This window comes from Pinus tabuliformis, chromosome 4_2, assembly GCF_031772625.1.
Source record: "Pinus tabuliformis cultivar Carrire ecotype Pingquan chromosome 4_2, CPIR1, whole genome shotgun sequence".
Lineage (NCBI taxonomy): Eukaryota > Viridiplantae > Streptophyta > Pinopsida > Pinales > Pinaceae > Pinus > Pinus tabuliformis.
The window spans coordinates 523289507-523304539 of NC_142304.1; the positions used below are offsets into that span (position 1 = coordinate 523289507).

At 38.1% G+C, this 15033-nt stretch overlaps 1 protein-coding gene across 1 annotated transcript; it reads left to right on the plus strand.

The window, feature by feature from the left end:
• Window positions 1–8332: 8332 nt before the first annotated feature.
• Window positions 8333–11449, plus strand: LOC149170288 (uncharacterized). The gene has a single exon (XM_089425503.1). It carries the CDS (start codon window positions 8333–8335, stop codon window positions 11447–11449), a length of 3117 nt encoding a protein of 1038 aa, XP_089281629.1.
• The last annotated feature ends 3584 nt before the right edge of the window (window positions 11450–15033 follow it).

Here is a 15033-nt window from a genome sequence, read left to right on the forward strand (position 1 = left end):
CTAATAAATACATATATATATATATATATATATATATAATTATTTTAAATACTTTTGATTTTTTTTTAAATCTCTTAAAAATATTATGTTCACACATAAGCTTATATCATTATTGTAAAATAAACAAAAGCCACGTGGTGGCAATCTGCCAAAAAGCAAGATTAATGACATTGCCACCACGTGGCTCTTGTTTTATATATGGGTTTGGAGTGTGTATTATAGCTACTTCTGTTTGGTTAAGAGCTCGTCTTTCTTAGACATAAGAAATAGATTACTGACCCAAGATCTATGGGCATTTGGCAAAAGTGAAAGCTTTCCACCTCACGAACCACTAGTAGGTAATTCCAAGTGGTGTGAGTTTCCTTGAATAATAGTGATGAGTCAACCTACATTCGTGGATAGTAGCCAATGATGATTGTCCTCATTGTTGGTTTGATAACTGAGTTATGATAGGTTTTCCCACTTTATGTTATATATATATATATATATAGGACATTGTGGCTATTGCACATGAATGTTTACATTCCGTCAAGGTAAAAAAAAGAATATGTTGTTATTGAAATTAGACTTAATTAAGGCATATGCCTGTGTTGATTGAGTTTATTTAAGACTAATTCTTCAAAAGATTGGTCCGTCCTTTATGGCCATTGAATGGATTATGGCATTCATCACTTCAGTTAATTTTGTGGTCTTAATAAGCAATGTTCAATCTTGGTTCTTTAAAGTTACTCGTAGACTCAGGCAAGGTTGTCCACTTTCCCCGCTCTTATTCTTGCTTGTTATTGATGGGTTGAGTAGGAAAATCTTAGAGGCTCACTCTTGTGGTCTTTTTTTGGGGTATTGGAACACTAAGAATATTTCCATTACCCATACTATTTTTGTGGATGATGTTTTAATCATGGGGAAAGTATCATGTGTTGAATGGGCTCATTTACATCAGATTATATACACTTTTGGTGATGCTTATGGGCTCTATACGAGCAACACAAAATCATTATTGATTGCTTTGATCACGAATGAGGTTTCTACTCAGTCGATTGCAAATTTATTTCAGGTTCGGGTTGCTTCACTCGATAATGGGTTCAAGTATATGGGCTTTATTCTCAAACCAAATAAATGTCGCATTCAAGATTGGAGTTGGCTTCTAGATAAATTTGAAAAGAGTATGTCTTTGTGGTCACATAAATGTCTTCTCATTCAATTAGTTCTTAAGACCATTAGGGTCTACTGTATGCATCTTTATATGCTTCCAAAAGACATTACGAAGTGGATAAATACTTTCATCTCAAATTTCTTATGGGTTGGCTCTAGGGGTGCCAAAAATATTCATCTCGTCTGATTAGAGGCCATATCCATGTGACAGGAAGATGGGGGCTGGGCTTAAAAAATATATAAATTTTTGGATGGGCACTATTGGTAAAGAGTTTACGACGAGCATTAAATGAAGGGGGCATTTGGCAAAGGATCATTAAAGAAAAATATATAAAATCAATGTCTTGGAGAATGTGGTTAAAGGACAGGGTTGATATTCCTTCCTCGACATCTTATATCTGGAACAATTTAATGAAAGTAAAGCGTTGGTTGTTTGGAAATTTGAGATGGGAGATTGGATCCATTTCTATGGTGGAGATTGGACTGGATCCAATTAGGGGTTTTATTGGAGATCATTCGCTGCCTACTCAACTCATTTGGCTTTTACATAACCAAGGTATCTACTATTTGAATCAAATTTAGGTAATTGCATATCCTCGCACTTTATGTCCAACATGGTTACGATCTTGGGATCTTGGCATATTCGAGGAGTTGGAAAATATTTGGGATTGGTATGTTTACAATTTATATATGGCTGGCATATATCTAAATGAGGAGGAGAACATTTTCAAATGGGATGGAAAAACAAAAATGGTTAGATCATGGTAAAGGAGGTGTACAATTATATCTCCCCTGCTCATTGTGTCATTGAGGACTATGAATGGTTTCAAAAGATTTGGAAGTGTAACTTTCTACTAAAGTTGAAGTGCTTTGGTTGGTTGGCGTGAGAAGATAAGATTTTAACGTGGGAAAACCTTTGTGGGAGGGGTTTCAAGGGTTCAGGTAGATGTGTATTGTGTGAGATGACATTTGGGGATGTAAAACACCTATTTTTACTATGCCCTGTCGCATGTTCTATTTGGTCTGGTGTTTTGGATATCCTTGGGATAACTGTGGAATAGAACACCAACTATATGGATGCATGTCTATGTGACCGGTTTGTGGAATATAAGGCTCTGTGCACCCTCCCTTTTTACATTATTTGGGGTATTTGGTGAAGTAGAAATGCAAGGATCTTTGAGGGTTCTCCATTGGATATCGAGGGGACATGCATAAAGATCATTGCTTTCTTCAATGAAAGTGGGTTAGTTAAGAAAAGAAGGTTTGCGAGAAGTACACATCTCACAAATATTTGGAGTAGGTATCTTGTTGGTTTTTTTGATGGACCAACATGCTTGGATAGTTGTGGGAGTGAGGCTTATATTGTATTAAAGCCCGACACATATTTTTTTTTTCTTGGAATAATGGGTTAGGTTCTAATACCTGTGCGAAGCTGATTGCCCTCTGGGGGGTTCTATTGTGTGCAAAGTGGCTTTCCATTGAGAAAATGGACGTATATGGAGATTCAAAATTGGTCATTGATTGGATTCATAAGTGGTCATCTTTTGATTCCCCATTACACATTAATTGGATGAAGAGAATTAAGAGGTTGTTGGGTTATTTTCATGGACTAACTTTTCCTCATATATATAGGGAGCATAATGGCATGGTTGATTCTCTATCAAAGGAGGGACACACCATGCCGCCTAGGATGATTATTTATAAAGCTTTTTGCAACGACAAGTTCCATAAGTTAGGGAAAATCCACATTGCTTATTCTCTCTTGCTACTGGATTTGGTCTCTCAGTTTTCTCCCTTGCTTTATTGTTTAAATTTTGTTAGTAAGTGTGATGCGGGGTACAATTTTGTAGTATCTGGATGGGCTCTATACAGGGACCGATCTCTTTTGGTATGGGTAGTTTTTCTTTTATAGGAATTTAGGCAAATGACAACTTATTTGGTGCATTAATATAATCATGTAAACATGTACTAGATGTGACAAAAATATTTTGTGGTCATGACTAATGGTATGTAATGGGAATATTCGAACATATGCTATATGTATCAAGTTTTTATTATTAATAGAAAGTTGATGCTTTTTTTCTTCTAAAATATACATGTATGTGTGTGTGTTTGTTTATGTCCTCAGTGTTGATTTGACAATTGAGTTATAATAGGTTTTCTCACTATATATATATATATATATATATATATATATAGATCTTGAGTGGGACTTATGGTTAAGAGCATGTGTTTCCTCTTAAGAGGTCACATGTTCAAAACTGGGGCGTGGGGTGGGGAGGGGGGGTAGAGTGTGTATGCCTTCGTAGACTTAGCAGTCAAATTGCTGCGCGAAGGTGGGTCCCTTGTCCCACAAACAAGGGGGTCTCATACACCAATTTGGTGTCTGGCTTGGCCGTGACCTAAAATTGGATAATATATATATATATATATATATATATATATATATATATATATATATATATATATAAACTTATATTGTAAAATAGACTTGTTATATATATTTAATTATATTGTAAAATGGGCTCATTTTATATGTGTGTGTGTGTGTGTGTTTTCACATCCATTAGATCTTTGCATTCATCGTTTAATGAATCTTTCTTATGCATATTTAATTAATTTTCCACAATTTTTTAATGAAATGGTAATTAAGCAAATTAATGTTCCTTATAAAAAATTATGTTACATTATAGTTGCATGCTCATTATAAATCTCAATCTTATATATAGACAAATTATGTTGATAATGAGATGCAAATATTGATTACTTTAAATCTTCAAGAATCTTTCAAGTTACGTTATTCTTTGTATTTACAATTATAAATTTAATATGTATTCATAATGTGAATATTATGAAAAGTAAGAAACTTTCTTTAAAAATCACATCATCAGAGTTTTGTTGATGTGTTTCGAACCATCTAGTGTGGTTTATCATGAGGACAATATGAAGAACCAGATCTTGGCATCAAGTTAAATAGATGAAGATAATTCTTTTTACCAGTGATAATATAAAAATTAGATTTGACTTAATATAAGGAAATAATTGTTAGAATATAGTTGTTAATATTGAATTAAGGAAAATACTTAATCAAAAGGAAAATTTTAATGAAATGAATATCTAAAAACAAAATAAAAAAATTAGGTCAAACCTAATTAATCAAAACAATAAAACAATTAATAAAATCAATATAATAATATACAAAAAATAAAAATAATATTTGGGTCAGACTTAAAGAATCAAAATAATTAATTTTAAAAACTTAGAAATAAATAAAAATAATAAATGGTGAAACTTAAATAAAAATATTTAGGTCAAACCTAAGTAATCAAAACACTAAAATAAAAATAATATTTGGGTCAAACTTAAATAATCGAAACAATTAATTCTAAAAACTTAAAAATAAATAAAATAATAAATGGTCAAACTTATAATAATAATATATAAAAAACTAATTAAAATAAATAAATCAATAACGAAGAAAATAAAGTAATTAATTGTTTATTAGTAGTCAAGATAAAAATACAAATAAATAATAAAAATTAAGAAACTATATATATATATATATATATGAAATAAATAAAAACTTAAGAGGAAATGGTAGGTATCCAACAACTGTTAATTTTCCAGCTGTCGTCTCTATTCAAGTTGCTTGGCCTCCTTTCAATCTCTATAGCTTCCCTAAAATTAGGGTGATGGAAATGGTCCATCTTAGCAATCACTTGGTCATCTTCAATGCAGATGTGGTGTTTTGTCTTTTCCACATGTTCTGCTAATACTGAGGAGCGGGTCCTCCCATGTTTGATGTCTGTCGCATGTTCCTGAATCCTTTGATTATTAAGCAGTCAGTTTCACCAATATAGGGTGTCCCACATGAACAAGGGATTACATAAACACCTTTCATATTCTTAGGGTCACAGATTTTAGGGAACTTTGAATAGTGTTAAGGGGCATAAAGGTTGAGGGAACCTTGTGCTTTCTTAGTATCCTTGCAATCTTGTCAGTGGTCCCTTGTATAAAAGGGAGGTGTACCCCAGAAAATTGATCATTGGGTTCTTTTTAAATCTTTGAACCCTGCCAACTTTAAGGAAATACCTAAGGCATTGGAGCTTATTATAACCACTATTTTTGAAAACATTGAGGAGATGGGTGTTCTCATCTTCAAAGTGACTTTCATTAGAAACTCTAAACACACGAGTGGCTAAAGTGTTGAGAACACCCAACTTTTGAGCAGGGAAATGATGGGACTTAACATGAAGATATTGTTCCATGTCAGTTTTCTTCTGAAAGACCTGGTATGAGAATGATCCATCATCCTTCTTTGAAATAAAGACGATTTCTTTAAAATGTGTATATTGTTTTTAAAAAACACAAAATGATTCATCTACCGTGAATTTATGACATATTATTCTCAGCAACATAAATATTAAAATGCAAAATTAATTTAATTATAAAATTATGCTCTTTTTCATTTCATTTATATTAAATTATTGTAATAAAACTTATACAATGTAATTTAATTGAACTAAACAATTTTAAACATAAATGCAAAGATTACCTAAAAACTAGAAACCATAAAAAAATTTAATTCTTGTTTGGCTGATATTCATAGTTCACACCTCCTTTGGACTGTGTCTTCTCTTTAGTATTTACATGAAATCAATCCAACACATAATTATATTTTATTTTTTAACTTGCTCCATAAATATGTAGTTCATCTTTAAGCCACCTCTCGCTGGGCTTCAACTTCAAATTTCCTTGTATATCCAATTCTTTTACTTTTATGCACTTTGAAAATAATTATACTTCCAATTTTTATTTTTATTTTCCAAAAAACCTAATAGATCTAATCACATTTTAGCTTTTGAAAAACTAAATTCATAATACAAAAGTGAATGCAAAATCCATATAATTCTCCAGTAAAGTCAATACATTATACTCTAGTTTAGTTAAAATTACATTTCTCATGATTAGACAACTGAAATTTCAGAGCTGCGCCGCGGGAGCCCTAGCCGCCTCTGGCTCACCTTCACTGAAGCCGCAGATCGATCCAGACATCCAGACTCTTGGCAGTGCAGAAGGGCAGCGTATCTCTTGGCTGCTGGGTGTTCCTCTGTGCGCCCTCGTGGCTGCTGCGCCCCTGCGCACAGCACTGAGGCGCTCTCTCCATGGATTCTTCAGGGGGTCTCTCCACTCCGCCTCCAGAGGTGATAGCCTTTAAAGCAATGATCGAAGCAGCCCTGAAACGAGCGCCATCGGTGACTCAACAGAAGTTCATCAAGAAAATGGAAAAAATCCCTTCAGTGGCCCTTTCTGAAGAAGAGACGTGCAAGGCAGCTCTAAACCTGGCAGAGAGAGGCCTTATTGGGCAGTTCACGGGTCTCTGGCCCTCTCCTAAATCAGTAGAAGACTGGACTCAAAGAAACTGGAACCCCCTCATCAAAGAAGGCGTCAAAAGCTACTTTGTAGGTAAAGGATACTTCGTCTTTGTTTTTGAAAGCATAGAAGACAGAAGTTTAATTTTCAGAAATGGCCCATATTTTATGGGAGCGCAGGGACTGTATTTGAACAAATGGTCCCCAGATTTTCGACCCCTCCCAAGACGTCCCATCAGCTGTTCCGGTCTGGGTGAGACTTCCCCACCTGCCGCTCCACTGCTGGAACCAAAAATCCCTAGAGAACATCGGAAATGCGCTGGTAAAGCTGCAAGAAAAGATCAGTACTCTTGTGCCCGCATTTGTGTGGAAGTCGACCTAGAGGAGGGGTTACCAGAAGCAATCAAGCTCACTGTCGCCGGATGGACGCATATCCAGGAGCTGGACTACGAACAATTACCTTTCAAATGCATACACTGCCACGGGCATGGACATTTCGCCAAGCACTGTAAGAAAAGGGCAGAAGAGCAACCAGACAAACAAAATGGGGATCAATGGACTCTAGTTCAGAAAACAACCCTCCCAAAAAAAGGCACTGGCAAAGGAAACACATCAGGAATCCCAAGCAGCACTAAGCCTATTCAGGAAGGCGAAGCAAAAACAAAAGAGACAACAAGCACTCAGATCGACCCTGTTTCCCCAGAGCAGGAAAATCGTACGCAGGAAGAAAGTACCCCTCCAAGCAAAGAAGGAGAAAAAGCAGTTCAGGCCGAAGTAACCCACGGCAGCCCATCCAACCCTTCATACGCAGAAGTGGCAAAGAAAAAAGCTGTAGAAAGCTCAGGTTCATCGGAGGATGAAACCTACGAGCGCCCCTACAAAAGAGTTGGAAGGAAATCCCGTAAAGAAATGAGAGAAGAAGAGGCAGAGAGACTCAAAACCCAAGGAAGCCAAGCCACAATAGAAATGTCCATCGGTCGAAATACCAGACCGAGGCCTTCCAAGGGAGGCCTCAATCCCCCTTTCAGTAAATAATGAAGTTAGTCTCTTGGAACTGCAGAGGACTGGGGAACCCCTCTAAATTAGAAGCAGTCAAGGATCTACTCAAAACAGAACCCTCAGATATCCTCATGCTCCAAGAGACCAAGATTGAAGGGCAAGCCCTTCTAAACATCAGTAAGTCAAAGTGGAACAAAAATACAGGCAAGGCAATCAGTGCCAGGGGTACCTCTGGAGGTCTGGCTACTCTTTGGTCGGACAGCGTTTTCCAGCTACAAAACTCTAAAGAAACTCAGCACTGGATCTATACAGAACTCAAGCATAAAGCTAGTAAGTTGAACATCTCTCTTTTCAATATGTATGTCCCTGTTAATTATTATGAGAAAAGAGACTGCTGGAACTCTCTTTCAACTTTCCTAGTGCAACATTCCCCAAGCAATATTATTTTAGCAGGAGACCTTAATATAGTGCTGAATCCAAAAGAAAAAAGGGGTGGATCAGGTAGCAGAGATCCCATGCTGGCATTTGTGGAGGAGCTCCTCTAGAACTGGGACCTTCTTGACTTTAACCCAATCCGCGGGAGGTACACTTGGTCAAATAATCGAACTGGATCGGAACATATAGCTGCCCGCCTGGACAGATTCCTAGTCCAAAGCACCCTCATGATGAACAAAAAAATCATCATAACAAAAATATTGCCTAAACTAACCTCAGATCACAAGCCAATTCAACTTCTTCTGGAGGATGAAGAAGATCTGGGGCCCATCCCCTTCCGTTTCAGTCCGCTTTGGTTCGAAAAAGAGGGATTCATGGATACAGTGAAAGCTGCCTGGGCTAAACCCGTTACACGATCCACCAGCTACATATGGGAACAAAAGCTGAAGGCCACAAAACTAGCATTGAAAGAGTGGATCAAAAAGCCAGTCCCCACTCCATCCAATCAAAGAAAAGAGGCAGTCCAGACGCTGCACTCTCTGCAGATAAATATGGAAAATACTATCATTACAGCAGAACTTCTAGACAAGGAAGTAAAAGCACAATGCTCCACATACCAATCCTTTCGTGCTGAAGAAGAACATTGGAGACTAAAATCAAGAAGTCTTTGGCTGAAGGCTGGGGACCGCAACACCTCATTCTTCCATCGACAATACAGAGCCAGGCTGTCCCGGAACTATATAGCTGAAATCAAAACTACGGAGGGCCAAGTTTGCAAAGGATTCAATCAGGTCAAAGACGCTGCCAAAAATCACTTCAGGAACTTATACAATGATGGAACCCAAGGCAACGATGAGGAAACTGCAGACTTCCTCACCAAAATTCCTCTCCTAGTCAACGCTGAAGATAACATAGCTCTCTGCAGACCCATCTCAGAGGAAGAAATCATCAAGGTTATCTGGTCCATGGAAGCTGACAAGGCCCCTGGGCCAGATGGATTCACAATCCATTTTTATAAAGCTTGTTGGGAAGTCATAAAAGTGGATCTCCTTAAAATGATAAGAGGCTTCATGAAAAAAGCTAAGATAGGAGGAGGAACCAACTCCACCTATTTAGCCTTAATTCCTAAAGAAACCAACCCTAAATCTTTTGCAAGATTTAGGCCTATTTCGTTGTGCAACGCTTCTTATAAAATAATAGCCAAGATCTTAGCCAATCGAATCAAGCCTCTGCTCAAAAGATTGATCTCCAGCTCTCAAGGAGGTTTTGTGGAAGGCAGAAACATCTTGGACAATGTCATACAGGTACAAGAGACCATCCACTCAAGCAAGCAGCGTGGGGAGAAAGGTATGTTGATCAAACTTGACATGGCAAACGCATTTGATAGAGTTAATCGTTTGTTCCTTTACAAAGTATTGCAGTATTTTGGCTTCTCTCAGCAATTTATTCAGCTCATAAAAGCTTGTATTGATTCCCCTTGGATTGCCCCCCTTATCAACGGACGCCCTACCAATTTTTTCCAAGCTCGAAGAGGCATCCGGCAAGGATGCCCCCTCTCTCCCTTTCTGTACATCCTCTTGGCGGACTCTCTTAGCAGAAAACTAACAATTGAAAGAAATGCTGGCACCCTTCCTGGCCTCAAGCCTTCCCATGGATCAGCCCCCCTGAATCATGCTCTCTTTGCGGATGACTCCCTATTCCTGGGAGGCGCCTCCTCCATTATAGCGAAAGCCTTTGACAATGTCCTGAGAAGTTATTGCAGGGTATCTGGTGCTCTAGTCAATGAGAACAAAAGTGAAATCTTCAGTTGGAATACAGATCAGCAGGAGATCAACAACATCGCGAAGATCTTAGGATTCAAAGGGCATGCACAATGGGACAGGTTCAGGTATCTTGGACTTCTAATAATCTCAGGCACGAACAAGAGGTCTCTCTGGACTGATATCATCAGTAAAATCAAATCCAAAATCAAAGCTTTGGGAGGATACTGGTTAACAAAAGGTGGAAAAACCATTCTCATCAAATCCCAGCTGTCAGCTCTTCCGATTTACCAAGTAGCTTTCCTCTTGGCTCCTAAACAAGTAATGGAACAAACCGCTTCACTTCTCAGGGATTTTTTATGGCAAGGAGGGAAAGGAAATGAAAAAAAAAATCACCTTGTAAACTGGGACCTGGTCAAGAGACCGATCATTGAGGGCGGATTGCAAATTCGTGATCCCTCGCTCGTCAACACAGCGCTGGGAGGCAAGCTTCTGTGGAAATTGATCCACGACCCTACTCACCCCGTTAGCATCACTCTGCGGTCAAAATACACAGACAATGTCGCTCTCAGGATAATGCATCTTGACAGCACAATTCCATGTACACAGGTCTGGAGACTCTGCTGCAAAAGCAGTAATTTTTTCAAGCAACACTTGTACAGAATCATCGGAAATGGAAAGCGCACACACTTGTGGAAAGACCGCATAATGGGGTGCGAACCTTTAGCTGAGAATGAAGAAATCGCAGAGCTCAGGGCATGGTTAGAAAGAGCAGACATAAACAGCGTCTACGACTTATCAAACTGGGACAGACGTGATGAATGGGCAGGCTGGAATTTCCACGGAGCACCTGTGCATTTAATTGACCAACAAAACCTTCTGGAGGAGCTCCTCGAAGACGCTACGCCGATCAACAGAACCACGAGAGACAGTTGGGGATGGGGGCGGACAGGCAAATACACTTCAGCTGAAGGCTATAGAGCGCTCCAAGGTTCGAAGAACAGTAATCATCCGCCCACGTTTTGGAAACAGGTTTGGGAGCCGCTGGCACTCACAAAAATAATTTTTTTCTACTGGACTTTAGCGCACAACAAACTTTTAACTGGGGATAATCTCGTAAAGAGGAAGATTGAAGGGCCTCATAGATGTGATCTATGTAAAAGAAACAGTGAAACTGCCCAGCACCTTTTTCTGGAATGCCTCTTTGCCAAAGAGGTCTGGAGACTCATCCTGCAAGATTTCCAGATCTCCATACCATCACAGATTTCTGTCCCGGATTTCATTGCCACATGGAATGCCTTCTACCCTCAGCGCATACCTCCCAAGTCCTTCTGGCGCAAGGTATGGATAGCGATACCAAAATACGTTTGCTGGCAGATTTGGCTGGCTCGTAACCAACAGATATTCAAAGACATACAGCAATCCCCGCTTCAAGTTGCAGCCAAAGCAAAGTCTCTCCTCTTGGAAACGGCCCAACAGCAATACCACAAAGATGACCCTCTGCTCACGCTGGAAGAAAAGAGGTGGCTGGCTCTTGAACCTCACCCCCGAAAATATCTTCTGCACCCCCTGAAAGCTAAATCAGATTGGCAAATAAGAGAACCAGACGACATCTTCCAGAAATGGTGGAGGTCCCAAAATTTAACTACCATATTCTTTGACGGGGCGTCCAAAGGGAACCCCGGAGTAGCCAGTGCTGGAGGGGTCATCTACTCAGTGGATGGGACATAAAGAGATTCATTTGCATGGGGACTCGGCCTGAAAACCAATAATCAAGCTGAGCTCCTTGGGTTACTCAACGCCTGTCTTATTGCAAGGGAGAAAGGAATCAAAGATCTCCAAGTATTCGGAGACTCAGAAATCATAATTAAAAATTTAACCAAAGGGGAACTCTTCAACAATGTTGGCCTCAATAAAACTATGGACAGATTGAAGAGAGTGTTACAGGACTTCAACTCATACAAGCTCTACCACATACTCAGAAACTCCAACAGCGAAGCGGACCGGATGGCGAATATTGGATGCACTCTCAGGAAAGGAAGCTTAACTGCAAATGGGGAAAGACTCATCCAAAAAGGGTGAAATTGTAATAGCTGAAAGGCTGTAAAAAAAGGAAATCAGCCATGTAATAGGGGTCGCTACGGCAAAGACCCACCATCCTTTCTGCAATAAATAAAAATCACAACCGTTTCAGTTAAAAAAAATAAATTACATTTCTCATGGTCACAACATCATTACTCTTGTCAAATTAGTAATTACACAAAATTTGATATACAAGATATCAACATAAACCTTTGACAATGACATGAACATAGGCAATGAATGCTTTGAGTAGTAGTGTGATTATATTTGTCACATCCCTTTTTGAAAAATTTTCTAGGTCTGATGTATATACATTATAACGTAATTACAACCCAACAAAGAGGAAATGACATCAATGGTAAAAACATCACACAAGCAAACTATCACAATGATATTAATGATTTCTTTTCCTTTTCTACTCAAAGCGTGTTACTGTGATTTAAAACTATAAATCTATGTTGAACAAAATTGCGAAAGTGAAGAATTTAATGGGGCTTCAATCAAAGCTCATGAAAAATAGTTTATTGAAACAAGGGGAGTTGTGAAGCAACAAGTTCTTGCCACAGTCAATTGGAGAAAATAAAATCCATAATGGAAGATAAGTAGTTGATCTTTGAGTTGTTGATTGGTTCTCACTGGAATTTGTAAGAGGTTCATACTATGGGCTAGAGTTGTAGAAAGGTTTAGAAACTACCATGGAAAGTATTGCACCTGACTCACAAAATTTTTAGCACCAAAATCCAGCCCATCCTTTACCATCAACCACATTGATATGAATTCTCCTTCAGAATTTTATGGGATATTGTGTGCATGTCATTCAGTTGCAGGCTTGATATTTTGGGCTTGAGAGGATGGCTTGATAAAAGCTGAAAAGTGGGCTAGGAAGCTTGAGGTTGGGATTCTGGAGCAACACCATATTGACAGATTTAGACTTCTAAGTTTGACCATTAGTTTGGCTAGAATCCATGACACCATCACTAGTGGCCTATTTGAACGGTGATGAAGGAACATAAGAAGATTTATTTCCAAGCACTTGGGCAACTTGGTCCATCCTAAGGGCAACTTAAATAGCCTCAACATAGTTACAACATTTGACCTTCATGACCCCCTCAAGTAGTCCTTCTCTAAAGAGTTAATAAAAGGTTCAGATAGTTTGAATTGAAACATTTTATAATGGGCACTAGGGGAAGCATGGAGAGCGACCCTCCATATCTTCACATATTCAACACAGGACTGAATGGGATTTTACTTGGTGAGAATGAAGTCTCTCCCCCCGGTAACAATCAAAGGGCATAAGTAACATAAATTACCAAATTCTAGCCTATAATACCAGTCTAGAACAAAGCCTTCTAAGGTCCTAGGGAATTGCATTATCACGACGACATCCCAATCCATAAATTCACACACCGCATTGGCATGGTCATGTGATAACTAGGATTTTCCTTGCCATCATACTTGGGCAAATTAGGTAATGGTATAGGCAACTTAGTGTCTTTGATATCTCCATCCAAGGAATCTTTGATCTCATAATGGAACTAGGATTGATGTCGCTTCCCTTGCCCTTGAGGCTGGGCCTTTTTATATATCTTTATCTCAAAAGCCATACTCTTTAAAATGAGTATAATAATTTGCTCCACAATCATTAGCGGAAACTATTGCTGCTCAATTCAGAATTATTAAAGCCTTAATTAATAAAAGGCCCTGGATTATTCGTGCAAAAAACCTCCAAAGGATAATATCTCTCTTTGGCCAGCTCTACTTACTCTGTCTCTGGCTTTGCTCGCTTCAATGCTCCATCTACTTCTGGATCTACAAAAAAATTTATCACATAAACCACTGGCTATGGGTCTGTAAACTATAAATATGTTCGATCTGGAACACTTTTCTCTAGATCTTTATCTGGTACAAGAAGGGATACTAGGAAAGAAGCTATTGTGTCTGGCTCTACTTCTCACTCTGGTCTTGCTACTAGTAGATATGCTCCTCTATCTGCTGGTGGTGCTAGGACTGAACCTATTGATCTAGTTGCTTCACCACTAGTATCTTAGTAAGTTCCAGTTTCAATTGTTGTCCCACCATTCAGTGGCATTAAGAAGCAAAGGTACAAGCTACAGGAAAGGTAGTTGACCTCATTTGGTCAGGGACGGTGAGATGGGGATTCTAAAGCTGGCATTTTCACCACCCAATACAGTAACCAATCTGAATATGCTTATGTACCATTTCTCACCAGATACTCATACAAACCAAAAGAAACATTTAATAATGTAAAAAATATTTAAATTAAATTCATAAGTTGTTATTGATGATATAAAAGAATAAATATTAATGCCAAGTATATACTCTCAATTTCAATGCCATTGATTCCTTTAAATCATATAATTATCATAAAGAGAAAACATACACCCAATTTCCAAATCAAATGCCTAAACATCAAATTCATAAAAAAATACTAAATAGTAAGCTCAATACCTCAGAACCACAAGGCTTAAATATGTAAGTCTCTGGTCTAGCAGATGTCAACAAACAACAAAGAAAACTCCACAATAGAAATGATTAGGAGCCCAATGACCCCATACAAGAATAACCAAAAACTCCAAACAACAATGACAAAAATCAAAACACCAAAAGATGAATGAAAATGTCGGGTTGTTATTTTGTAAGAAATTCAGAGGTTTATGGCATGTTTTTTTAATAATTTGAGCATGTTATTGACAAGATGGGCCACAGTTAGGCTTCATGCATGGGGATTCCTCTTTTTTGTTTTGTTTACTTTTAATTGAAATTTTCATTTCAACTTCTAAGCCATGGGAACAAATTCATGGCCTGTCTAGCCATATGGAGGTTCAGAGAAGCGTTAAGAAATGTTTGTTGATTCCAAATTTCAAGGAGAATAATGCTTTGTAAAGTGAAAGATTTTACTAATTTCAAAAATCATTTATACATTTACTAATTTCAAGGACCATGAATGCTATACAAAGAAATCAGTTTGTTAGAACAAATGACTGAATCATTAGCCAACACTAGTGCACACAACACTAGTATACACAAAACATCACGAACTTAAAAAACTTACCAAGCTTTAAAAAATGAGTCACACATTATCACAAGACCCATGTTTAGCACCTGCCAGTCATATAAAATTAATCATACACCTTACTGCAAGAACTGTGTCTGGCATGGTATTGTGGTACACCAACAATACCATGACAAAATCCATATAAAAATATAAAGCA